At 50.4% G+C, this 26,876-nt stretch overlaps 1 protein-coding gene across 1 annotated transcript in view; it reads left to right on the top strand.

Moving 5' to 3' along the window:
- The first annotated feature begins 282 nt into the window (after window positions 1–282).
- SETDB1 (SET domain bifurcated histone lysine methyltransferase 1) overlaps window positions 283–26,876 on the top strand; it is a 62,445-nt gene continuing 35,851 nt past the window's right edge. The window contains exons 1-14 of the mRNA XM_075331000.1: window positions 283–395; window positions 3,740–3,953; window positions 4,106–4,263; window positions 4,379–4,416; window positions 5,462–5,540; window positions 5,628–5,813; window positions 5,920–6,121; window positions 8,774–8,847; window positions 9,084–9,274; window positions 10,033–10,162; window positions 10,248–10,374; window positions 16,047–16,517; window positions 16,908–17,486; window positions 17,825–17,941. Coding sequence (XP_075187115.1) covers window positions 3,742–3,953; window positions 4,106–4,263; window positions 4,379–4,416; window positions 5,462–5,540; window positions 5,628–5,813; window positions 5,920–6,121; window positions 8,774–8,847; window positions 9,084–9,274; window positions 10,033–10,162; window positions 10,248–10,374; window positions 16,047–16,517; window positions 16,908–17,486; window positions 17,825–17,941 — 2,564 coding nt within the window. The 5' untranslated portion in view covers window positions 283–395; window positions 3,740–3,741. The remainder of the gene's footprint in view (window positions 396–3,739; window positions 3,954–4,105; window positions 4,264–4,378; window positions 4,417–5,461; window positions 5,541–5,627; window positions 5,814–5,919; window positions 6,122–8,773; window positions 8,848–9,083; window positions 9,275–10,032; window positions 10,163–10,247; window positions 10,375–16,046; window positions 16,518–16,907; window positions 17,487–17,824; window positions 17,942–26,876) is intronic.

The following is a 26,876-nucleotide window of genomic DNA, read 5'->3' as shown; positions in this document are numbered from 1 at the left end:
TGGTAACCACGCCCCCATTGTGCTCCGTTTGGGTGAATCCTTGTCAATCAAATCCTAGCAACATCGCCTCGGTAGTTCTTATTGTGCCTTTCACTCGTCAGTTATGTAGTACCGCCTCCTCATTTAAATAAACCTTTTTTACCACGCCCATTGATGATAATCACGCCTTCTTAGAAAAGCGCGCACTTTTTTTTTCTCCTCTCTGGCTCCTCCCACTCATCAGGCTCCGCCTTCTCGCAGTGTGCTCTCTGCCGCGCTGACGTCACTTCCAGCCAGTGCGCAGGTTCGGTTCCGGAGGGAAGACTTCCGGCCCGTCACCCCGGCAACCGTAGATAGGAGAAGAAGTACCGTTTAACGGGGGCGGAAGAACAGAGCTCGGGACGGTGCGGCTGCCGGTAGGGTGACCCTGCTTTTGTCTGAATGTGCTCACAATGCGGAGACACGTGCGCAGAGCTCAGTAATCCGTTGTTTCCAGATTATCAAATATTCTAGATTATCGGACAGGCGCAATAATGCTGTGTTATTAAATCAGAGCGGATGGTGGATAATGATGGGAGCAGTTGTCCTGAGACATAACGGGCTCGTCTTTTGCGCCGTCCGGTGCCTCTTTGTCATGTGACCCTTGGCGGCGGATTAATTTTTTTTTATTTTATTTGTGTCAAATTTTTTTATATTTTTTATTACTTTTTTTTAAAATTTCTTTTTAATTTTTTTGAAATATATATATATTTATTTTTACTCCCTTCGAACGTATTCAGCAGCGCCGCTCGTCTCTAATGTGGCTTTAACACCCCTTAAAGGGTTTGTCTATCCTCATCTGTTAGGATTGCAAAGGCGCGTCAAAAGCAGCAACTGTGCAATTTAACATGTCAAGAATGAAAGGATTTATTCTTATTTCTATGGCTTATTGCTTGTTTCCTAGGTTACCGACCACCTCTGTAGCCTATCAGAAGTGGTCGGTTTACTAGTCAGGAAGCTCAGATGTTTTTCTGAAACTGGCACTTTTTAAATGTTGAAGTGTCGGTGCTCATTGATGTGCTGCACCCTGTTCTCAGTAGTGTGCCTACGTGGGTAGGCGACCACAAAAATGAAGCCAGGAGGTGGCGTCGACCGGGTCCCTCCAGTATGTAGGAAGCCAGGTGGTTGGGGAGAGCTGCACCCTCAGGTCGGTAGGAAGACAGGAGGCGGGGGAGAGCGGCGCCCTCCGGTCGGTAGGAAGCCAGGTGGTTGTGGAGAGCTTCACCCTCCGGTCGGTAGGAAGACAGGAGGCGGGGGAGAGCTGCACCCTCCGGTCTGTAGGAAGACAGGAGGCGGGGGAGAGCGGCGCCCTCCGGTCCGTAGGAAGACAGGAGGCGGAGGAGAGCGGCGCCCTCCGGTCCGTAGGAAGACAGGAGGCGGAGGAGAGCGGCGCCCTCCGGTCCGTAGGAAGACAGGAGGCGGAGGAGAGCGGCGCCCTCCGGTCCGTAGGAAGACAGGAGGCGGAGGAGAGCGGCGCCCTCCGGTCCGTAGGAAGACAGGAGGCGGAGGAGAGCGGCGCCCTCCGGTCCGTAGGAAGCCAGGAGGCGGAGGAGAGCGGCGCCCTCCGGTCCGTAGGAAGCCAGGAGGCGGAGGAGAGCGGCGCCCTCCGGTCCGTAGGAAGACAGGAGGCGGAGGAGAGCGGCGCCCTCCGGTCCGTAGGAAGACAGGAGGCGGGGGAGAGCGGCGCCCTCCGGTCCGTAGGAAGACAGGAGGCGGAGGAGAGCGGCGCCCTCCGGTCCGTAGGAAGACAGGAGGCGGAGGAGAGCGGCGCCCTCCGGTCCGTAGGAAGACAGGAGGCGGAGGAGAGCGGCGCCCTCCGGTCCGTAGGAAGCCAGGAGGCGGGGGAGAGCGGCGCCCTCCGGTCCGTAGGAAGCCAGGAGGCGGGGGAGAGCGGCGCCCTCCGGTTTGTAGGAAGCCAGGAGGCGGGGGAGAGCGGCGCCCTCCGGTTTGTAGGAAGCCAGGAGGCGGGGGGAGAGCGGCGCCCTCTGGTTTGTAGGAAGCCAGGAGGCGGGGGAGAGCGGCGCCCTCTGGTTTGTAGGAAGCCAGGAGGCTGGGCAGAGCCCTCGGGCCAAAAATACACTCGTGTGCATTTATCCTCAAACTGGAACAGCGGTCTGCACGATTGAGCTGCGCTTTATTCATTCTCTTCGGGCTGCTCTCAGCTTGTTCCGGCAGGTACATTGAGAGTGAATGGTGCGGGGGGTGGGCGGCTGTTTTGCGGATTGTTGCTGTCAGTCTTCCGACGCCTCCACCAGGCTGGTGTGGTAACCCATGGTCGGTCGATTATATGAGGAGTAGGTACGCGGCAGCGATCAGCTAGCACTAGCTCTAGTTGCTGCTGGTGCTGGCTGTATAACACAGCAGACATCTGCATTGTATGTAGCAGGAGAGCTATAGGCACGGCCGACACCTGTGCTCTTTGGACATAAAGGGACCGTCCTCCCAGGAGCCAGCGCTGACATCCCAGGTTACCCATTTATCCAACGGTTGGGACGGTGGAAAAAAATAACCTACTGCTTTCAGTCATCTCTAACTTGCAGTTCTCTAGCTGTCGGAGCATGCTGGGAATTGTAGTGTCACAGCAGGTTAGAGATCATAGAGGAAAGGATTGAAGTGAGCCAATCAGCTCCCAGAACTGTGGTTCAGCTGCTTTTAGTCACACTGCTCTAACAGTAAAGAATCCTCCCAGCTCCTGATATGACTGTGGCAGGGGGAATAGAATTCATTCTCTTATTTGTAACCAAAATGATTCTTTACTGTTACAGCAGTGCGACTCGATACACAGGAACGTGTATCTTCATTGTGACTGCTATCGAAAGGAAAATTTGCAGGATCCATGCGGGAGATGAGCAGCCACGGAGGTGACTTGAGCCTGCTCATCTCCAGTAATGCTCCTGCTCCATGATACTTTGCAGCAGATGTCGCTTTCCAGCTTCCCCCTCCTCCTCACTCCCCCTCCCTCTTCCCCTCCCCCCTTTCAGAAGGAAAGAGTTTGCCTTCCCCTCCCCCACCTCTCTTGCCTTGCGAATTTTTGTGACTCTGTATGTGGCAGCAGGGTTTTCAGCTGACTGGGAAACAGGCAGGCAGGCAGGCGACGGTGGGGGATGGGGGGCGGTGGGGAGGAAGAGGAGGAGCGGCATCAGATTACTTCAGCTGCTGCAAAAGGAGGGGCCGTGGCCGACACTTTCCTGACTGCGCCCTCTGCACATGCAGCCAGCAGGGGGCAGGAGCGCTCAGTGATCGGTAAGTGATCAAGCGCGAGAGCACAAGGGTGGCCGATCCTCCTCCCACCACAAGGAGGCAGACTTTTATCTGCGTTAAACCCCGTAGACTCAGTAAATGAAAGAGGGGGGTGGTTTCTTTTTTTCTGTCCTTCTGTGTACTGTGTTGCAGTATATAGTAATAATCACAGTCTTCCATGAGTGGCAGCCATAGGTTAGTACCATCATGGCAGGTGCAGGACCTCAGCAGGCTCCAGGTTGCAATGGCAACCCCTCCTCAGACTGCGTGTCTTATCGTGAGCTCTTGGACTTGAATATCATGCATGGTGATAGGAGCGGAGGGGGTGACTTTAGTTGTAGCAGCACGTCCGTTGTCAGAAAGGGGTTGAGAAGATGAGTTAACCCCTTTAAACGCTGCAATCAGATATAGACAGTGGCATCTAAGGGGTTACAGTTGTTTTTCTTTGTCAAAATGTTTTTTGTTTTTTTTTTCGCCGTAGCCATGGATGACCCGGAGATGGCAGAACTGGAGAACATGGTGGTGGAAGAGCTGGGCATATCGATGAAGGAGCTTCGCGAATTCATAGACCGAGAGGTGGAGAAGAACGAGCTGGTGAAGCAGAAGAAAGCCCAACTGCTGGAACTGGAGGAGCTGGTGAAGCGCAAGGAAGAGGAGGTGGCCGGGGTGGACAGCCTGTACGACAGCGCTTCCAGGTGAAGGCACTTACTGGGGGCTGGACCCTGAGGGGCAGTGCGGAGAGCCCCGTTATGGCCACTCACTGTGTACTGGCCACGTTTGGTACTGCAGCTCCTTTTTGACCTAAGCTGAGTGTAGGATAGACTGTTTGATGGCTCCTTATTTTCAGGGCTCTGGATAACTGCGAGTCGTTAGTGAAGACCCTGTACAAAGAGATGGGGATCGACTACAAGGAGAGCAGCTCGGATGACGAGTCCTCAAAGCCTGTGGAAGTCATCGAGATTCCAGACGAGGATGATGACGATGACGTCCTGAGCATAGGATCAGGTCAGCAAATACTGGCTTTAACCTCTCCCTGACCACATAAAGCAACTATACAGAATGTCGTAAGGTCCCTCGCAGGGCAAGTTTCCCGAGGGATTAATTTTGTCTTCTCTTACAGGGGAAGAAGTTAGTAAGACGCCAAAGGAGAAGCATCTAGTAAGTGCACGAGTTAGGGTGGTCTCCTCGGTACAGACCCTTCATAAGCTTCTGCCAAAAACACCTCTCACCTTGTACCAAATGATTCATATCATCTCCCTTAAAGGGAACCTGTCACCAGATTTTGGCCTTCTACACTAAAACTAGCACCTTTTATAGAATGCACCACAGGCGCTGCTTAAAGTGCATGTTACCCCCTGACCCCCCCCCCCTATAGACCCCACAAATGCCTTTATAAGCTATCCTGCCATGTATATAAATTGTCCGGTTCGGTAGGTGTTCTCCTGTTCCTCCTTTCACTCTCCTCCTGTACTGATTGACGTGGATAACGCCTTTGACACCATCCATGTAGGCAAGCAAAATCTAGCGCCTGTGCGGACATATTCCCGACTCGCGCAGGCGATCTTCACTCTGCCCTTTTACGGGCAAAGCCAAAATCAGGTGCGCCTGCACGAACCGGCGAGTGCTCTGTTCAGACATGAGATTTTTCCCAGCGATGTGGATGATATCACCTGCTACATCCACATCCCCCGGCAAAATCTTGCACCTGCGCAAAGAAGTTGTTCATTTGCGCAGACGCACCTATGTTTTCAGCTCTGCCCGCAACAGGACAGAGTGAAGTGCCCCTGCGCGAGCTGGGAATATGGAGACTTTGCCCACCTACGTGGAGGGTTCATCCACATCAATCACCACAGGAGGAGGGTGAAAGGAGGGACAGGAGGCGCAGATTAGGACGCCCATCGGACCAGACCGGACAATTTAAATACAGGGCGGGAGATTTTATATAGGTATTTTTGGAGTGTATGGGGGGGAGGGGGGAAACATGCACCTTTTTATTGAATGCAGAAAAGGCGCTTCTTAAGGTGCTAGTTTTAGTTTAGAAGGCCAAAATCTGGCGACAGGTTCCCTTTAAGAGTCGTAGGAAAAGCCAAATATTCCTTTCTTTTTATTTATATGTGTAGGTGTGTGTGTGTGTGTGTGTGTGTGTGTGTGTGTGTGTATATATTATATAAATTATTTTATTTTTTTTATTTTTTTTTTTTAGTTGAAGGACGCAATGTCTGCCATGAAGAAATGCAAACAAAATGTCCAGACCTTAGTGGAGGCCATTCAGAAGAAGTCCGGTAATCTATCCCACACTATATTACTTGTGACAGATTTTCAGCAGATTAGGCCTGACGTACAAAAACTATCCGACCTTTGACTTGCAGACGGACCGCAAACCCGACTTACCTCCCATCCATCATCACCTACCAGCTCCATGGGCGGCTCCCAGCTGACCGGACCACCCCACGATGTGAACAAAGATGGCGACCTGACGGTCAGCATGCGTATACTGGGAAAGAAGAGGACCAAAACATGGCACAAAGGAACTCTCATCTCAATCCAGATGGTCGGTGAGTTACACAGATGGAATTCTTTTTGGTTTTATGTATTTAGTTAATAAACCCCTTTTAATTTGCCCAATCACCTATGTGTGTAATGTTGTAATCTGTTCACCAGGGCCAGGTAAGAAATACAAAGTAAAGTTTGACAACAAGGGAAAGAGTCTGCTGTCCGGGAACCACATAGCCTACGACTACCACCCGACTACTGAAAAGCTGTTTGTTGGGAGCAGAGTGGTGGCAAAGTACAAGGACGGGAACCAGGTGTGGCTATATGCCGGCATCGTGGCTGAACCCCCCAGCAGCAAGAATAAGATGAGGTATCCACAGTATCCATTTGTTTCCAGAACTGCAGCATTTTCGTGATGTCCAGACCCCTCTGTTACGCTTGGGTGCTCTCCAACCTGTGTCTTGGATGTTAGAGCTTGTCATAGTCTATCAGCTGGTGCTACAGATGGTGACCACTGCCTAAACCCCATAACGACCGCGGGCAGTAATATTACATCCTAGCGGTTATAATGTTACTGCCCGCGGTCTGCCGCCGGCAGCATGCCACGATCGGCGCACATCTCAGCTGAGATGTGTGCCTGCCAGGCACGAGCAGAATTGTTAACTGCTCATGCCGTTTAACCTGTTAAATGGCGCTGTCAATATGTGCCGTTATAATGGCGCGGTCATCGGCGATTAACATTTACTTACCTGCCGATACTGGTAGTCACATGACGTGATCACATAACTTCCGGTGGTTGTCATGGTAGCACAGGGTCATGTGATGACTCCTGTACTACACATGAATTGCTTTCAGTTTCACTCGGCCCGGAACCCAGTGAATCAGAAAGTGAGCGCATCTTCTGTTTACAGCTGTGTAGCTGTGATCATCAGGGCAAAGCGATCAGATTGCTGAAAAATAAAAAATAAAAATAAAATAAAAAGTAAAGTTTTAAAAAAATTTAAAAAAAACACTAAGGCTATGTGTCCACAGGAGCTTGTTTCTGCTGAATTTGTCGCGGAAAACCTGCGGAATTATCTGGTTTTCTAGATAAATCCGCCGGTTTCAGCAAGTACAGATACTCTCCATGTTATCCTATGGGACATGGGGAGTGCTGTGCCCACGCTGCAGAATGTGTGGCTGTGGAATATGCTGTGGATGTCCCGCAACCGCACATAAATGCATGTCAATTATTCCTGCTGATTTACCTGCGGAAATCCCGGCCCTCCACTATGGAGACAGAGGCCGGGACGTCCGCAGGTAATTCGCATGAAAGTCCGCAGGTTTACCGCTGCTATATCGCTGGAATCCCGCAGCTAAAAATAGCTGCAGATGCCGGCGGGCAGCTGCGGGAAACCTGCGGACGTACCTGCGGATTTATCCGCAGGTGCGATCGCCCGTGGGCACATGGCCTAAATGTTCAAATCACCCCCCTTTCGCCCCATTGAAAATTAAAGGGTTAAAGAATTTTATATATAGAATACGCACGCAGTATCACCGTGTTCAGAAATGCCCGATCAGAATATAAAATCAATTAATGTAATCAGTAAACTGCGTAGCTGCTAAAAAATTCCAAACGCCAAAATGATGTTTTTTGTCGCCGCAACGTTTGCAGAAAATGCAATAACAGGCGATCAAAACGTAGCCTCTGCGCAAAAATGGTACCATTTAAAAATGTCAGCTCGAGACGCAAAAAATAAACTGTCACTGAGCCCTAGATACCCGAAAAATGAGAACCCTACGGGTTACGGAATATGACACAAAACGTGCGCTACTTTTTTCCGATTTTTGTTTTCTTTAACCCCTTATATAAAAATAAACTATTCTGTATCTTCCTTGTAGCAATGAATCCAACCGCTCTAATTATCAGTCCCTTAGATAACTGTATGGTTTTACTCACTCTACCGGCTTCCACAGATAGTGTTAACGCAGCCCAACGATGACTTGTAGGAAGACAAGGAGAAACGCTGCAGTTTTCTTCTAGAATCTTGTATTAAGTACAAAGTAAAGGCAGGTGAAAAGGAATAATATGTACAGGGTTGCAGACATGTCTGTTCAGTAATGATTCCTCTAGACTAAACTGAAGGAGAAGGGAGGAGCATTCTATACAGAAGCCAACTAAGGGAGGTACATAGGGACAAACTTCATACAGTCTAATCTACCTAGTAACAATAAAGGAATTTCCTGATAGGAGGAAAAATATGCAATGCAAGAATTACATACAACAGGTTGTTCCCATTCATGGGACACAACATAAACCTATACAAGTTTAGTGTCTACGAACTCTCACTGACCTGAGGCATCACACCCACACATCAGTTTTACCATATAGTGAACACTGTGAATAAAATATCTCAAAAACCATAGTGCTGCTAACGCACTTTTTTTTTGCAATTTTTCGGCATTTGGAATTTTTTTGCCATTTTCCAGTTCACTACATGACAAAACTTATGGTTTCATTTCAAAGTACAGCTCGTTCTGCAAAAAATGAGCCCTCACATGACCATATGGACCGAAAAATAAAAAAGTTACGCCTCTCAGAAGAATGGCGGAAAAAGAAACAAAGCGAAAAATCGGCGGGGTTAAAGGGATATTTCTAGCTTTAAGGATAGGTAGTGTCAGATACTGCTTGTAGAATCAAGCACTTTTGCAATTTACTGTTTGATAAAATTTGTAGCCGTTCTTCAAATATAAACACGTTTTTTCTGTTGTATACAGCTTGTTGCCTAGGTGACCGACCACCGTTGCCGTGTAGCTATAAACAAGTGTTAATATCTCAATAATGAATGAGTATTTTAACAAGCAGTAAATTGATAAATTGCTTATTTTCACAAGCTCTATCTGACAATACCGATTTCCGAATATGGGATTAACCCTTTAAATATTTGGTTTTAACGTCTATGAGGACGTAGTGCTGTGTCCGGTTTGATCTGATCTCTGTATGGTTTTATGCGATGATAAAACAGCAAGTTTTGTTTCTTAGGTTTCTGATCTTCTTTGATGATGGCTACGCTTCCTATGTTACACAGTCAGAGCTGTACCCGGTGTGCAGACCACGTGAGTGTTGATCGATCCCGATAAATCCAAATTCACATTTGTCATATTTACGCAACGGCAAAAATGCTTAGCATATGCGTATTCTGTTGTTAATTCAACCCCGTTCACTTTCTGTACCTCAGAGAAAGGGGGCTCGCTTAGCTATTAAAATAAGCAATCAGCCAGCCCCCTGCACACACTACTTAAGCCACTGGAGTACCTGGTTAACAGGACTGTGTTTTTTCTTTTTTTTGTAGTCACTAAATCATGGGAGGACATAGAAGACGTGTCGTGTCGAGACTTCATTGAGGAATACGTCACCGCCTATCCAAACCGTCCAATGGTGCTACTCAAGAGTGGGCAGATGATCAAAACGGAGTGGGAGGGCACCTGGTGGAAATCCAAGGTGGAGGAAGTGGACGGCAGCCTGGTGAAGATTTTATTTTTGGTAAGGAAATACATTGCTGGCTTCCCTCTTAATCCACTGTATCTGGTATACATGGCCTTTAACCCCTAACTGATGTGTAATGTATATGCCAGGTGCGGGTAAATGGATTCTGGCTGTGTACAGCCATCTCTCACTCTGTTGATTATGTGATATGGGAGAGGACCCCATCCCACCGCTGCCACCAGTTTTGACGGGGTCCTTCTCCCATATCACACAATCAACAGAGCGAGAGATGGCTGTACAATTAAAAGAACATTTTTCCAAGCATAACGAATGGTCCATAACATAATCCACAAAACAGAGGGTAAAATTAGTCCAGTAACACAAATATATAATAGTCCTGTAAGCGATAAATGTCCAGGTCTCTTGTCTCAGCTTCTCCCAGAGGATCAATCCTTCTCTCTTCAAGTTCTCTAACAGACTGACAAATCCCCTAGGTAAGTAGAGAGTTTAGGTCGATCCCAGGCCTCTTCCCTCAAACTTAGGGACAGGAACACTACAGGGGGGGGGGGGGGGGTGTGACTACCTACAGACAATACAATGTACACACAAGCAATACAAATAATGGACAGTGAACCACGCCTAAACATTAACCCACACAACATTGTACATGACCCACAATATCCCATCATCACACTCTTGTTTTATAGTGGCAGTATTTTCACTCGAACATTAGAAGACAGGTCCCTTCCCACAGGAGCTCACAATCTACCCATTTTAAGCCTCCCCTCCCCCCCCACCTCATTTTTCTATTTCAGGACGATAAGCGTTGTGAATGGATCTACCGAGGATCCACTCGCTTGGAGCCCATGTTCAGCATGAAGACTTCCACGGCTACAACTCAGGAGAAGAAACAGGCTGGGCAGCAGAGGACGCGCCCCAACGTGGGTGAGTAATTATGTGTGCGCTGTATTTTGGCCAGTAATTGATTTCTTTCTGTAACTAATTATTTCTTTCGCTCTCATGGATCCAGGTGCTGTGCGGAGTAAAGGGCCGGTAGTCCAGTACACCCATGACCTAACTGGCAGCGAGTCTCCAGTGAAGCCCACAGAGCCTTCTTCTCCCCGGTCCATCCCCTCGCCGCAGCTCATAGACACAGAGTAAGTGTGAACATTCACATGATGGCCGTCTACATCTGGCTCCAGACTTCTAACTCCCACCTCCCGCAGACTTCTAAGTAATGATTCACTGGCATGCGGGTGCCCAAGTCCCACTGCCAACATGCTGAAGATCCACCGCGTTTAAGAAGGGGAAGTTTAAGTAGTGTAGAGTCCCTAGACAGTAGTGTAGAGTCCCTAGACAGTAGTGTAGAGTCCCTAGACAGTAGTGTAGAGTCCCTGGACAGTAGTGTAGAGTCCCTGGACAGTAGTGTAGAGTCCCTGGACAGTAGTGTAGAGTCCCTGGACAGTAGTGTAGAGTCCCTGGACAGTAGTGTAGAGTCCCTGGACAGTAGTGTAGAGTCCCTGGACAGTAGTGTAGAGTCCCTGGACAGTAGTGTAGAGTCCCTGGACAGTAGTGTAGAGTCCCTGGACAGTAGTGTAGAGTCCCTGGACAGTAGTGTAGAGTCCCTGGACAGTAGTGTAGAGTCCCTGGACAGTAGTGTAGAGTCCCTGGACAGTAGTGTAGAGTCCCTGGACAGTAGTGTAGAGTCCCTGGACAGTAGTGTAGAGTCCCTGGACAGTAGTGTAGAGTCCCTGGACAGTAGTGTAGAGTCCCTGGACAGTAGTGTAGAGTCCCTGGACAGTAGTGTAGAGTCCCTGGACAGTAGTGTAGAGTCCCTGGACAGTAGTGTAGAGTCCCTGGACAGTAGTGTAGAGTCCCTGGACAGTAGTGTAGAGTCCCTGGACAGTAGTGTAGAGTCCCTGGACAGTAGTGTAGAGTCCCTGGACAGTAGTGTAGAGTCCCTGGACAGTAGTGTAGAGTCCCTGGACAGTAGTGTAGAGTCCCTGGACAGTAGTGTAGAGTCCCTGGACAGTAGTGTAGAGTCCCTGGACAGTAGTGTAGAGTCCCTGGACAGTAGTGTAGAGTCCCTGGACAGTAGTGTAGAGTCCCTGGACAGTAGTGTAGAGTCCCTGGACAGTAGTGTAGAGTCCCTGGACAGTAGTGTAGAGTCCCTGGACAGTAGTGTAGAGTCCCTGGACAGTAGTGTAGAGTCCCTGGACAGTAGTGTAGAGTCCCTGGACAGTAGTGTAGAGTCCCTGGACAGTAGTGTAGAGTCCCTGGACAGTAGTGTAGAGTCCCTGGACAGTAGTGTAGAGTCCCTGGACAGTAGTGTAGAGTCCCTGGACAGTAGTGGAGAGTCCCTGGACAGTAGTGGAGAGTCCCTGGACAGTAGTGTAGAGTCCCTGGACAGTAGTGGAGAGTCCCTAGTCCCTAGATAGTAGTGGAGAGTCCCTAGTCCCTAGATAGTAGTGGAGAGTCCCTAGTCCCTAGATAGTAGTGGAGAGTCCCTAGTCCCTAGATAGTAGTGGAGAGTCCCTAGTCCCTAGATAGTAGTGGAGAGTCCCTAGTCCCTAGATAGTAGTGGATAGTCCCTAGATAGTAGTGGATAGTCCCTAGATAGTAGTGGAGAGTCCCTAGTCCCTAGATAGTAGTGGAGAGTCCCTAGTCCCTAGATAGTAGTGGAGAGTCCCTAGTCCCTAGATAGTAGTGGAGAGTCCCTAGTCCCTAGATAGTAGTGGAGAGTCCCTAGTCCCTAGATAGTAGTGGAGAGTCCCTAGTCCCTAGATAGTAGTGGAGAGTCCCTAGTCCCTAGATAGTAGTGGAGAGTCCCTAGTCCCTAGATAGTAGTGGAGAGTCCCTAGTCCCTAGATAGTAGTGGAGAGTCCCTAGTCCCTAGATAGTAGTGGAGAGTCCCTAGTCCCTAGATAGTAGTGGAGAGTCCCTAGTCCCTAGATAGTAGTGGAGAGTCCCTAGTCCCTAGATAGTAGTGGAGAGTCCCTAGTCCTTAGATAGTAGTGGAGAGTCCCTAGATAGTAGTGGAGAGTCCCTAGATAGTAGTGGAGAGTCCCTAGATAGTAGTGGAGAGTCCCTAGATAGTAGTGGAGAGTCCCTAGATAGTAGTGGAGAGTCCCTAGATAGTAGTGGAGAGTCCCTAGATAGTAGTGGAGAGTCCCTAGATAGTAGTGGAGAGTCCCTAGATAGTAGTGGAGAGTCCCTAGATAGTAGTGGAGAGTCCCTAGATAGTAGTGGAGAGTCCCTAGATAGTAGTGGAGAGTCCCTAGTCCCTAGATAGTAGTGGAGAGTCCCTAGTCCCTAGATAGTAGTGGAGAGTCCCTAGTCCCTAGATAGTAGTGGAGAGTCCCTAGTCCCTAGATAGTAGTGGAGAGTCCCTAGTCCCTAGATAGTAGTGGAGAGTCCCTAGTCCCTAGATAGTAGTGGAGAGTCCCTAGTCCCTAGATAGTAGTGGAGAGTCCCTAGTCCCTAGATAGTAGTGGAGAGTCCCTAGTCCCTAGATAGTAGTGGAGAGTCCCTAGTCCCTAGATAGTAGTGGAGAGTCCCTAGATAGTAGTGGAGAGTCCCTAGATAGTAGTGGAGAGTCCCTAGATAGTAGTGGATAGTCCCTAGATAGTAGTGGATAGTCCCTAGATAGTAGTGGAGAGTCCCTAGATAGTAGTGGAGAGTCCCTAGATAGTAGTGGAGAGTCCCTAGATAGTAGTGGAGAGTCCCTAGATAGTAGTGGAGAGTCCCTAGTACCTAGATAGTAGTGGAGAGTCCCTAGTACCTAGATAGTAGTGGAGAGTCCCTAGTCCCTAGATAGTAGTGGAGAGTCCCTAGTCCCTAGATAGTAGTGGAGAGTCCCTAGTCCCTAGATAGTAGTGGAGAGTCCCTAGTCCCTAGATAGTAGTGGAGAGTCCCTAGTCCCTAGATAGTAGTGGAGAGTCCCTAGTCCCTAGATAGTAGTGGAGAGTCCCTAGTCCCTAGATAGTAGTGGAGAGTCCCTAGTCCCTAGATAGTAGTGGAGAGTCCCTAGTCCCTAGATAGTAGTGGAGAGTCCCTAGTCCCTAGATAGTAGTGGAGAGTCCCTAGTCCCTAGATAGTAGTGGAGAGTCCCTAGTCCCTAGATAGTAGTGGAGAGTCCCTAGTCCCTAGAAAGTAGTGGAGAGTCCCTAGTCCCTAGATGGTAGTGGATAGTCCCTAGATAGTAGTGGAGAGTCCCTAGTCCCTAGATAGTAGTGGAGAGTCCCTAGTCCCTAGATAGTAGTGGAGAGTCCCTAGTCCCTAGATAGTAGTGGAGAGTCCCTAGTCCCTAGATAGTAGTGGAGAGTCCCTAGTCCCTAGATAGTAGTGGAGAGTCCCTAGTCCCTAGATAGTAGTGGAGAGTCCCTAGTCCCTAGATAGTAGTGGAGAGTCCCTAGTCCCTAGATAGTAGTGGAGAGTCCCTAGTCCCTAGATAGTAGTGGAGAGTCCCTAGTCCCTAGATAGTAGTGGAGAGTCCCTAGTCCCTAGATAGTAGTGGAGAGTCCCTAGATAGTAGTGGAGAGTCCCTAGATAGTAGTGGAGAGTCCCTAGATAGTAGTGGATAGTCCCTAGATAGTAGTGGATAGTCCCTAGATAGTAGTGGATAGTCCCTAGATAGTAGTGGAGAGTCCCTAGATAGTAGTGGAGAGTCCCTAGATAGTAGTGGAGAGTCCCTAGATAGTAGTGGAGAGTCCCTAGATAGTAGTGGAGAGTCCCTAGTACCTAGATAGTAGTGGAGAGTCCCTAGTACCTAGATAGTAGTGGAGAGTCCCTAGTCCCTAGATAGTAGTGGAGAGTCCCTAGTCCCTAGATAGTAGTGGAGAGTCCCTAGTCCCTAGATAGTAGTGGAGAGTCCCTAGTCCCTAGATAGTAGTGGAGAGTCCCTAGTCCCTAGATAGTAGTGGAGAGTCCCTAGTACCTAGATAGTAGTGGAGAGTCCCTAGTCCCTAGATAGTAGTGGAGAGTCCCTAGTCCCTAGATAGTAGTGGAGAGTCCCTAGTCCCTAGATAGTAGTGGAGAGTCCCTAGTCCCTAGAAAGTAGTGGAGAGTCCCTAGTCCCTAGATAGTAGTGGAGAGTCCCTAGTACCTAGATAGTAGTGGAGAGTCCCTAGTCCCTAGATAGTAGTGGAGAGTCCCTAGTCCCTAGATAGTAGTGGAGAGTCCCTAGTCCCTAGATAGTAGTGGAGAGTCCCTAGTCCCTAGATAGTAGTGGAGAGTCCCTAGTCCCTAGATAGTAGTGGAGAGTCCCTAGTCCCTAGATAGTAGTGGAGAGTCCCTAGTCCCTAGATAGTAGTGGAGAGTCCCTAGTCCCTAGATAGTAGTGGAGAGTCCCTAGTCCCTAGATAGTAGTGGAGAGTCCCTAGTACCTAGATAGTAGTGGAGAGTCCCTAGTCCCTAGATAGTAGTGGAGAGTCCCTAGTCCCTAGATAGTAGTGGAGAGTCCCTAGTCCCTAGATAGTAGTGGAGAGTCCCTAGTCCCTAGAAAGTAGTGGAGAGTCCCTAGTCCCTAGATGGTAGTGGATAGTCCCTAGATAGTAGTGGAGAGTCCCTAGTCCCTAGATAGTAGTGGAGAGTCCCTAGTCCCTAGATAGTAGTGGAGAGTCCCTAGTCCCTAGATAGTAGTGGAGAGTCCCTAGTCCCTAGATAGTAGTGGAGAGTCCCTAGTCCCTAGATAGTAGTGGAGAGTCCCTAGTCCCTAGATAGTAGTGGAGAGTCCCTAGTCCCTAGATAGTAGTGGAGAGTCCCTAGTCCCTAGATAGTAGTGGAGAGTCCCTAGTCCCTAGATAGTAGTGGAGAGTCCCTAGTCCCTAGATAGTAGTGGAGAGTCCCTAGTCCCTAGATAGTAGTGGAGAGTCCCTAGTCCCTAGATAGTAGTGGAGAGTCCCTAGTCCCTAGATAGTAGTGGAGAGTCCCTAGTCCCTAGATAGTAGTGGAGAGTCCCTAGTCCCTAGATAGTAGTGGAGAGTCCCTAGATAGTAGTGGAGAGTCCCTAGATAGTAGTGGAGAGTCCCTAGATAGTAGTGGATAGTCCCTAGATAGTAGTGGATAGTCCCTAGATAGTAGTGGAGAGTCCCTAGATAGTAGTGGAGAGTCCCTAGATAGTAGTGGAGAGTCCCTAGATAGTAGTGGAGAGTCCCTAGATAGTAGTGGAGAGTCCCTAGTACCTAGATAGTAGTGGAGAGTCCCTAGTACCTAGATAGTAGTGGAGAGTCCCTAGTACCTAGATAGTAGTGGAGAGTCCCTAGTCCCTAGATAGTAGTGGAGAGTCCCTAGTCCCTAGATAGTAGTGGAGAGTCCCTAGTCCCTAGATAGTAGTGGAGAGTCCCTAGTCCCTAGATAGTAGTGGAGAGTCCCTAGTCCCTAGATAGTAGTGGAGAGTCCCTAGTACCTAGATAGTAGTGGAGAGTCCCTAGTCCCTAGATAGTAGTGGAGAGTCCCTAGTCCCTAGATAGTAGTGGAGAGTCCCTAGTCCCTAGATAGTAGTGGAGAGTCCCTAGTCCCTAGAAAGTAGTGGAGAGTCCCTAGTCCCTAGATGGTAGTGGATAGTCCCTAGATAGTAGTGGAGAGTCCCTAGTCCCTAGATAGTAGTGGAGAGTCCCTAGTCCTTAGACAGTAGTGGAGAGTCCCAAAGGACACACTTATACAGTAAGATGTAAATACAGTAAGTGTTTTGTTTGGGAGTTGCGTGGCCCGGTTACATGTGGCTGTAATTCTCCCAGATTTATAAGGTTTCTACCAGTTGTTCTCCACAGCTTCGAATGTGCCATCCAAGTACGCCGATTGCCTGACTCTTGCGTGTCTCTGGTTTCAGCTCGGACAGCCAACAGGCGCAGTCTAAAAAGCAAGTAGCCAAGAAAAGCACCTCCTTCCGCCCCGGATCGGTGGGCTCTGGACAGTCCTCCCCCATACCCATCGAGCCCATCACTGGACCGCGCCCTGTTCCACCAAACCAACTCAACCAGACCTTCCAGCCCATCCAGCCTGTCCAGCAGATCCAGCCCATCCAACAGATCCAGCAGATCCAACCCATCCAACAGATCCAGCAGATCCAACCCATCCCGCAGATCCAGCAAATGCAGATCCAACCCATCCAACAGATCCAATCCATCCAGCAGATCCAGCAAATGCAGCCCATCCAGCAGATCCAACAGATCCAGCAAATCCAGCAGATCCAAACCATTCAGACCATCCAGGCCATTCAGACTTTCCCCACTATTCAGGCCATTCAGGCAATTCAGCCCAATCACACCATCCAAGCCATACAAATGGCACAACCCAATAGGTGAGCTGTTTTCTGTTTTCTGCAACCCCAAATCTCCAGGTCTTGGATGTTGATCCCCTCTTCTGGGGTCTGACACCTGACACCCCCTCCGATACAGCTGTGTGCAGCTCTATACCCCATGTAGTACAGCACGTACTCGTCCTGCAGTACCCTTCTTTAGGCAGTAGAAGGAGCTGTCGCTTTCCTATGAGGTTGGGGTGCCTGGTGTCAGACCACCGCCAAGCTGATATTGAGGTCCTCACTGTTTTGGAAACCGGAGTATGCGCCATGGTAATGCCTCTGTCCAGTCTTGAGTTTGTTTGTAGTCTGTAACCATGGAGACAAATAGATCTGCATAGGAGCTGTGCGCAGTAAACAGTATTATTATTTTTTTTCTCCCTCTCCTTACAGATTTATTACCACCAATCCCACGTTCCAGATTATCCAGACAAACCAAATGCCGACGGAGATCAGTTATAGGGCCCCGAGGGAAAAACTCTTCTACCTACCTCACACGTGCAACCACAACTGCTTGTCTCGAGTCCGAGCCATCAACCACCGGGGCAAGAACCCCCTGCTGGTCCCGCTCCTCTACGACTTCCGGAGGATGACGGCAAGGAGGCGGGTGAACCGCAAGATGGGCTTCCATGTCATCTACAAAACTCCGTGCGGGCTGAGCTTGCGGACCATGCCGGAAATCGAACGCTACGTCTTCGAGTCCAAGTGCGACAAACTGTATTTAGAAATGTTCTGCCTGGACCCCTACGTGTTGGTGGATCGCAAGTTCGCACCTCAGAAACCCTTTTATTACATCCCGGATATCACCTACGGCAGGGAGGACGTGCCCCTCTCCTGCGTTAACGAGATTGACCGGACACCCCCTCCGCAGGTAGACTACAGCAAGGAGAGGATTCCCGGCAGAGGGGTGTTCATCAACACTGGCGCGGACTTCCTGGTAGGATGTGACTGCACGGATGGATGTCGGGACAGGTAGGAAAAAGCGCTGGTGGTCCCCAGGTGGGGGTGGGGGGGGGGTGGTCTATGGTTTAGTGTTCATGGACTACTGATGTGGCCTTAATGATCCCATTGATTTCCTTACTTCTGTAGTTGAACAGCAGCGATCATAGTTAGCTACAGTTGGAGGCAAGTGCTGGCTGTATAACACAGCCTGCACCTGCCCTGTGTGGACCTGGCTTAGTTACTGAGCTACACCATCTCCAGGACACGTGCTATTACATCCTCGAGAGAGATGAGGTCATGTTGTGTTTTAAAGGGACACTTTTTTCCCCCCATATAACAAGTTCTCATGACTTTTACATATGTTTCAGATCCAAATGCGCCTGTCATCAGTTAACTATCGATGCCACTCGCTGCACCCCCGGGGCGCAAGTGAACACGTCCGCCGGTTACACGCACAAGAGGCTGGATGAATGTCTGCCTACCGGGTAAGGAGCATCAGGAGACTGAAGAGCGGGGATTTATTGCCTTTTAGGTTTTTAGCCTCCCCTTCTTCCAAGAGCCACTGAGATGACTTCATTGGGGGACACAGGACCATGGGTGTATGCTGCTGTTGCCAGGAGGGTGACACTAGGCAAACTAAGAAAAAAGTTTTCTTCAGCGCTCTATTGGGAGACCCAGACGATTGGGGTATAGCTACTGCCCTCCGGAGGCCACACAAAGCACTACACTAAAAAGTGCAAGGCCCCTCCCCTTCTGGCTATACCCCCCCGTGACATCACGGGTTCTCCAGTTTTAGCTTTGTGTGCGAAGGAGGTCAGACATCCATGCATAGCTCCACAGATTTTAGTCAGCAGTAGCTGCTGACTATGTCGGATGGAAGAAAAGAGGGCCCATATGGGGCCCCCAGCATGCTCCCTTCTCACCCGTGGATGGTGTTGTAAGGTTGAGGTACTTATTGCTAGTACAGAGGCCGGAGCCCACATGCTGTTTTCCTTCCCCATCCCCATGAGGGGCTCTGGGTGAAGTGGGATCTTACCGGTCTCCAGGCACAGAGACCGAGCTCCATCCACAGACCCAAAAGAACCTGCTGGATATGGAGCTGAGTATCGTCAGGGACAGGGCCCTGCTACATCAAGGTACTCTGTGTCCCCGGGCAAGCGCGCACACACACACCAGCATTGCTGGGAGTGTTAGTGCGCCGGGGACAACAGCGCGGAGCGCTGGTGCTATTATTCACTGCAGCTTTGCTGAGTGAATTTATGTATTGAAAACGGCCGCGCCGGCCGCTGCTGATTGTTTTTTACATTGTGGCGCGGCTGGGACTTGTGGTGCGCCGGGGGACTTCGGCGTCGGCCGTGCACATAGGACGGCCGCGCTTATTACTCGAGTCCCCGGCTTTGCGGCCTAGCTTTCGTTTCGTTCCCGCCCCAGCCCTGCCAGTCAGAGGAGGGGCGGGACGCTGTACAGAAGCTCAGCGCAGGGAGCTGGAGTCTGCTTTGCATTCTCCAGCCCCCTCTCACTGAACACAGTGAGACGCCGGGTTCCCGCTCTTGGCTGGGGCTCGCCCACGGCCCGCCCCTCTGCACAGGACGGGGAAGAGAAGCCGGCAGCCATTATGGTTTCCACTCTGGGAGAACGGAACCAGTCACAGGTTTTTGGGCGACCTCACACCCGCTCTTGTGCGGGCGGTAAGCAGTACTGACACCACTAATGCTGAAGTGGGTTTTTGGACTGTGTGCTGATATGCTATGCACTGTACTGTACTGTCGCTATTCTGGGCAACAGCAGCAAATAAGCAATGCTGCTGAGGCACAAGCTTTCAATGCTTCTTCGTTTGCATGTGCTGCAGTGTTTACTGTCAGATTGGGCAACAGTAGCAGTAGAGCAATTTGTGCTAAGGCACAAGCTTTCAATGCTGCTTCGCTTGCATGTGCTGCACGGTTTATTGTTATGATATACATTCACTGTATGTCGCTATTCTTGGCTAATGCGCCCAGATAAACAGACAAAAGCAGCAGTAGAGCAATGGTGCTACGGCACAAGTTTTCAATGCTGCTTGACTTGCATGGGCTGCAGTGTTTACTGTCATGCTTGTATGCTATACATTCACTGTATGTCGCTATCCTTGGCTAATGTTCCTGGATAAATAGACAACAGCACCAGAAAGGCTAGGGTGCTAACGCGCAAGCTTTCAATGCTGCTTGGATTGCATGGGCTGCAGTGTTTACTGTCATGCTGTATGCTATACATTCACTGTATGTCGCTATCCTTGTCTCATGCTCCTATCAATGCTGCGTGTACTACATGTACTGAAGTGTTTATTTGTACTTCATGCTTGTATGACTATTCACTGTACGGTCGCTATCCTCGGCTAGGCTCTTAGATAGCTAGACAACAACAGCAGAAAAAGACAAGTTGCCAATGCACGGGCTTTCTATGCTGCTTGTACTGCATGTCATACGGTTCCAGGACCCCCAGTGCGTGCAATTGCTCAACCGGGGTCTCTGCTATATGTGGCCAAAAGAACCACCTGTGATCTCTGTCCAGAGACAGGGACGAAGTTGCAGTTTTTCCGCTGATATATTGTCTGTGACTATGACTGACATCTTACAGACTTTGCACCCCAAGCAGACCGTGGGCAATATGGTTGCAATGACCCTGGCCGCCCTGATTTGGAGCATCTCAAGGCGCCAGAGTGATTCCAGGCATCCCAGAGAGCAGGCATCCGACACGGTCGACAGTCCCAGATGGCCTAAGCGGGCTCGCTGGGATTAGCCCTCGACTCCATCACTGGTCAAGGTCCCAGCTGGAGTACTCTCTGTACGTTGAGGCAGACGTAGCTGTTCAGGACTCTGATCCTGAGACCGCTCTCAATCCGGATACACCGGATGGTGACGCTATAGTGAATAATCTTATTGCGTCCATCAACGAAAGGTTGGGTATTTCTCCCTCAACTCCTCCAGTGGGGGGGTCAGCTTCACAGCAAGAGAAATCTCTATTTCAGTATCTCAAGCGTATATTGAGTACTTGTTTAGCACTCTGACTCCAGAGAAGCAGTCCAGAAACGACACGCTTATCACGATAAGCGTTTCTCCGACCGTATTAATGAGACACGTGTCGCTCCCACCTGACGTGGTCAAGCGCTAGACCCAGTATCCAAATGTGGATCCCCCAATCTCCATGCTTGCAGCTAGATCTATAGTTGTAGTGGTGGATAGGACTTCACTTCAAAATGCCATTGACAGGCAGATTGGCCTCTGGTTGCAATCTGTCTATGAAGCTATCGGCAGGTCGGTTGCTCCGACAGTCGCAGCCGTGAAGGCACTCCAAGCTATTTCAGCTAGTATTGCGCAGGGGGTCGCTGTCACAGGTACTCTCGGTCCCAGCAGCGTCTTTAACTCGCAATGTCGGCATGGCGAATCATGCTGTTATTGCTGTCCGAGACTCTACGAGCCGGACGTCAGTGGCATCCGCCAACTCCGTGTTTTTACGCAGAGGCTAGTAGTTGAGAGATTGGAACAGAGGCTGCTTCCAACGAAGTGCTTAACCAGGTTGCCTTTATCTAGTGATAGTCTGTTGGTAAGGGTTGAATGAAATCATTCAACTATCCAAGACAACTCAAAAAGCCCAGAAGGGCATAGATTCCTAACGGGCTCAATCACGCCCGGGGAAGGCAGCCGGAGGACCCGCTACCAAAGTGTTTTTCCTCATAATTTTCAGCCCTCTCACTCCGCAACCGCGGGGGGGCAGACTCCCCCGCTTTAGCGGCATTTACCTACCGCAGGTCAAGGGCCTGTGAGTGAGAGTCAGTTTGTTTTCAAACTACCGCACCGACCGAGCCGAGGCTCTTCTGCAGGCGGAAAGAGCGGTAATTCCTGTTCCTCTTCAGGAACCAGATACGCATTTTGCTCCGACCTGGTCGTGGTGCCAAAATAGGACGGCTCCTTCCGTCCCGTTCTGGCATTTATACTGCTTAACAAGCACGTGAAAACCAGGCGGTTCCGGATGGCATCACTCCGCTCCGTCATTGCCTCTCTGTCTCAAGGAGTTTTTCCTAACATCAATAGACATCAGGATGCTTATCTACACGTGCCGATTGCTCCGAGGCACCGGCGTTGGCTACGATTCGTTATTAAAGACGAGAATATTTCGTTTCGTAGCCATACCCTTTGGCTGGCGACAGCCCCACGGGTGTTCACCAAGTTCGTGGCAGCAGAGGGAGCAGTCCCGCGCTCTCACGGTCACTCTGTGATCCTTTACTTGGGCAATCTACTGGTCAAGGCACTCTCCTTTAGAAGCATGCCAACACAACCTGAACATGGCGCTGGACCCTTCCCAGAGTTTCGGGTGGGTCTTCAACTTTTCAAGGTTGAACCCAATCGCTGGCATCTCCTGGAGAGTTTTCACACTCTCTCAGCGATAGTGAAGCTTCCGCTGGACAAACAGCGTTCACTACAGACGAGGGGGCAGTCTCTCCTTCAAGGAGGCGCCTCATCCAGAGGCGAGCTTTTTTCACGCAGTTTCATCTGCGTCCGCCTCAATAGCACATTCTTCGCTTATGGGAGGGAAGTCGATGTCCCTACACAGGAACGTGTCACTTTTCCAGACGGTCAAAGACCGTCTTCAGAGGAGTCCACTCTTCAACTCAGTGGTCTGGAGCTCTGGGCAGTGTATCTTGCACTGCAAGCCTTCCTGCAGTGGCTGGAATGCAAATAGATCCGAATTCAGTCGGACTATCCACAGCGGTGGCATACACCAACCACCAAGGCGGACTACGCAGTCGACAAGCCTCCCAAGAGGTCCGGCGGATTCTGCTATGGGTAGAAGACAGAGCATACACCATATCAGCTGTTCATATCCCGGGCGTACAACACTAGGAAGCAGACTTCCTCAGTCGCCAGGGCGTGGACGCAGGGGAATGGGCTCTGCACCCGTTTGTTTTCAAGAAATCTGTAGCCGCAGGATGAAGACGGACGTCGACGTCATGGCTTCTCGGCAACAACAAGGTCCCGATTTTCATGACGCGGTCTTACGATCAAAGAGCTCTGGCGACAGGCGCCTTGGTTCAGGATTGGTCACAGTTCCAGCTACCGATTGCTGCCACACCATCCTCGTCGCCCCAAACTGGCCGGGGAGGTCGTGGTACCGAGATCTGTGGCACCTCACCGTCGGTCGACCGTGAGCACGACGTCATTGCCACCATGAGACGGGCTAGCCAGCCGCGGTCTGCCAAGATCTACCACAACTCGTGGAAGATATTCTTATCTTAGTGTTCTGCTCAGGGAGTGTCTCCCTGGCCATCGGCATTGCCTACTTTGCCTTCCCTCCTGCAATCTGGTTGGGAAAGAGGTTGGTCGCTCGGCTCCCTTTAAGGGCAAGTCTCGGCACTATCCGTGTTCTTTTCAGAAGCGTCTAGCACGTCTTCCTAAGGTGCGCACGTTACTACAGGGGGTTTGTCATATTGTGCCCCCGTACAAGCGGCCGTTAGATCCATGGGATCTGAACAGGGTACTAGTTGCTCTCCAGAAGCCGCCTTTCGAGCCTCTGAGGGAAGTTTCCCTTTCGCGCCTGTCACAGACAGTGGCCTTTCTGGTTGCGATCACGTCGCTTCGGCGAGTGTCTGAGCTGGCGGCTCTGTCATTCAAGGCTCCCTTCCTAGTATTCCACCAGGACAAGGTGGTGCTGCGCCCTATTCAGGAGTTTCTCCCTAAGGTTGTATCCGCGTTTCTTCTTAATCAGGATATATCCTTACCTTCCTTTTGTTCTCATCCGGTTCTCCGGTATGAAAAGGATTTACAGTTGTTAGTTCTGGGGAGAGCACTCAGAATCTACATTTCCCGCACGGCGCCCATGCGCCGCTCTGATGCATTTTTTTGTCCTTGTCGCTGGTACGCGCAAGGGGTTGCAGGTTTCTAAAGCCACCATGGCTCGATGGATCAAAGAACCAATTCTTGAAGACTACCGTTCTGCGGGGCTTCCGGTTCCTTCAGGGCTGAAGGCCCATTCTACCAGAGCCGTGGGTGCGTCCTGGGCATTACGACACCAGGCTACGGCTCAACAGGTGTGCCAGGCAGCTACCTGGTCGAGCCTGCACATTTTTTCACCAAACATTATCAGGTGCATACCTATGCTTCGGCGGACGCCAGCCTAGGTAGAAGAGCCCTGCAGGCGGCAGTGGCTTCCCCATAGGGGAGGGCTGTCTTGCAGCTCTAACATGAGGTATTTCTTTACCCACCCAGGGACAGCTTTTGGACGTCCCAATCGTCTGGGTCTCCCAATAGAGCGCTGAAGAAGAAGGGAATTTTGTTACTTACCGTAAATTCCTTTTCTTCTAGCTCTTATTGGGAGACCCAGCACCCGCCCTGTTGTCCTTCGGGATTTTTTTTTTGTTGTTTGCGGGTACACATGTTGTTCATGTTGAACGGTTTTTCAGTTCTCCGATGTTACTCGGAGTTAATTTGTTTAAACCAGTTATTGGCTTTCCCCCTTCTTGCTTTGGCACTAAAACTGGAGAACCCGTGATGTCACGGGGGGGTATAGCCAGAAGGGGAGGGGCCTTGCACTTTTTAGTGTAGTGCTTTGTGTGGCCTCCGGAGGGCAGTAGCTATACCCCAATCGTCTGGGTCTCCCAATAAGAGCTAGAAGAAAAGGAATTTACGGTAAGTAACAAAATTCCCTTCATCTCCTCCTCCGCAGCGTACACCTGGTGACTGACCAGGAACTAGCCAGTGTAGTGTAAAAGTAGTAGGAGAAGCTGTAGATTATGGAAAGAATGAGAAAACGTCTAATCCAAGCAGGGCGGGTGCTGTGTCCCCCCAATGAAGGCTCAGAAAAAGAGATTTTACGGTGAGTACACAAAAATCCTTCTCTCTCTTGCCTTATTGGGGGACACGGGACCATGGAACGATCCAAAGCAGTCCTTGGTTGGTAACAAAACCATTAATAACTGGTAAGGTCAGACAAATCAACGGACCATTAACTATAAACGTAGGTAGTAACTGAAAGCGGGGCCCCTCTAAGTCAGAGGTGAGCCACCGCTGCCTGCAAGACTTGTCTCCCCAGGGCAGTATCCGCAGAAGCCTGCGTATGTACTCTGTAGAACCTGGTGAACGTGTGGACAATGGACCAGGTAGCGGCTTTGCAAAGTTGAGCCGCCGAAGCTTGATGGCGAACAGCCCAAGAAGCTCCCACCGCTCTGGTGGAATGAGCTTTCATCCAACTCGGAAGGGTGACGCCTTTGACCCTGTATGCCTCTCGGATAGCTGATCTAATCCAATGGCCAATCATGGACTTCTGTGGCTGAGGCACCCTTCTTGTGCCCTTCTGGAAGAACAAAGAGTGCGTCTGACTTGTGGAACGGCGCGGTTCGAGAGATATATGGATCCTCAGAGCCTTGATAAAATCTAGATAATGTAGGGAATTATCAAATTAAAGAACCGGAGCAGGGCAGAATGAAGGCAGGATTATTTCCTCATTTAGATAAAAAGGAGAAACTATCTTTGGGAGGAAGGACGTTGAGGGCTGGAGAACAACCTTGTCCTGGTGAAAAAACAGGTAGGGAACCCGGCAGGAGAGAACCGCCAATTACAAAACTCACCTCACCGACGTGATGGCCACTAAATTGTGACCGGAAAGTAAAGAGAGCGAGACCTCTCGCAGTGGTTCAAAAGGCGCTTACTGAAGGACTCCTCAAACCAGATTAAGGTCTCATGGATCTAGGAGCTGACGATAGGGGGGAACCAGATGGCCTACCCCGTGAAGAAAGGTACGAATCTGCGATTGAGTCGCTAGCTGCTTCTGGAAAAAAAATGAAAGGGCGGCGACCTGTCCCTTGAGGGTACTGAAGGTTAGCACGGAATACAGTCCTACCTGCAAAAAGGTCAGGATGTTGGACAAGGAATAGGTAATCGGCGTCTTTCCATGTTGTTCGCACCAGGAGAGAAACTATCTCCAGGGTCTATGATAAATGTGAGCCGAGGAGGGCTTTCAAGCATTCATCATAGTGGAAATGACCAGGGGAGAGAGACCGATCCTGGCTAGAATCCAGGACTCGACAGCCACGCCATCAAACGCAGCCGAGCGGAGTTCTGGTGGCAAATCTATCCCTGCAACAGAAGATCTGGGCGGTCCGGAAGCTGACAGCGAGTGTCACCTAGTAGCCGGACGAGTTCTGAGCACCAGGCCCTCCTGGGCCAATCTAGAACTACTAGTATCACCGAGACTCCCCTCCGCCTTGACTTTCTTGATCACCCTCGGATGAGGGGAAGCGCAGGAAATATGTAAGGAAAGACGAAACTGGGACCACGGCAGGACCAGGGCGACAGAGTATATTGCATGTGGTTGCAGGAGCAGGCTATGAAGGGGTGGACTTTGGCGGTTTGGCGAGATGCCATGAGGTCCACGTCCGGAGGACCCCACCTGTGGCAGATCTGCTAGACCACCTTGCCGTGGAGGGACGCTGCCAGAACTTGTCTGCTTAGGAAGTCCGCGGCCCAGTTTTCTACCCCTGGGATGCGAACCTCAGAGATGGCAGAGGCGTGCTTCTCTGCCCAACTAAGGATCTCGGTGACGCCTTCCATCGCTGCTAAGCTGTGGGTCCCTTTTTGATGATTTATGTATGCCACTGCAGTGGCGTTGTCGGATTGAATCCGAACAGGGAGACCCGAGAGAAGCGGAAGGAACTCTTGAAGGGCCAGATATACGGCCCTTATCTCCAAAATGTTGATCGTAAGGGAGCGTTCCGGGATAGACCAGCGACCCTGAACCGTGTGATGATGAAACATAGCTCCCCAACCTATCAGGCTGGGGTCTGTCGTGACTACATGCCAGTGAATCGGGAGGAACGATCTCCCATGGGAGAGCGAGAAGTGATGGGTCCACCAGAGAAGGGAGTTAATCACCCTCTGGTGAAAAAAGAACCGGGTGAAGGGACGCCAAGTTTCTGTCCCACGCTGAAAGAGTCAGTTGAAGAGGACGAAGGTGAAATTGAGCAAACTGGATGGCTTCCATCGCCGCCACCATCTTCCCCAAAATCTTCACCCTGAACCGCAGAGGAAGGCGGCGCTTGCACTGGAGGACCTGATTGCCCTGTCTCAGGGAGGTCCGTTTCTCTACTGGTAGAAACACCCGAGCTCCAGAAGTGTCTAGGACCATGCCCAAAAAGACAAGACGTTGAGATGGAAGTAGAGACGACTTTTGGCAGTTGACGAGCCAGCCCAACCTCGAGAGAGTGTCCAAGCATATTTGCACACTCTCTGAGCAGGCAAGAAATGACTGTCCCTTTATGAGGAGGTCGTCCAGGTACGGGATGACTACAATAGGTAGTTACAAAGGTGCTGTGGCTAGGCCAAAGGAGAGAGACGTAAATTTGAAGTGCTCCTCCCCAATTGCGAACCGAAGGAACCTCTGGTGAGCTGTGTA

The sequence above is a fragment of the Anomaloglossus baeobatrachus genome, chromosome 12 (genome assembly GCF_048569485.1).
Source record: "Anomaloglossus baeobatrachus isolate aAnoBae1 chromosome 12, aAnoBae1.hap1, whole genome shotgun sequence".
NCBI classification, from domain to species: domain Eukaryota; kingdom Metazoa; phylum Chordata; class Amphibia; order Anura; family Aromobatidae; genus Anomaloglossus; species Anomaloglossus baeobatrachus.
The sequence above is the reverse complement of the archived record's forward strand: the minus strand, read 5'-3'. Positions and strand labels throughout refer to the sequence as shown.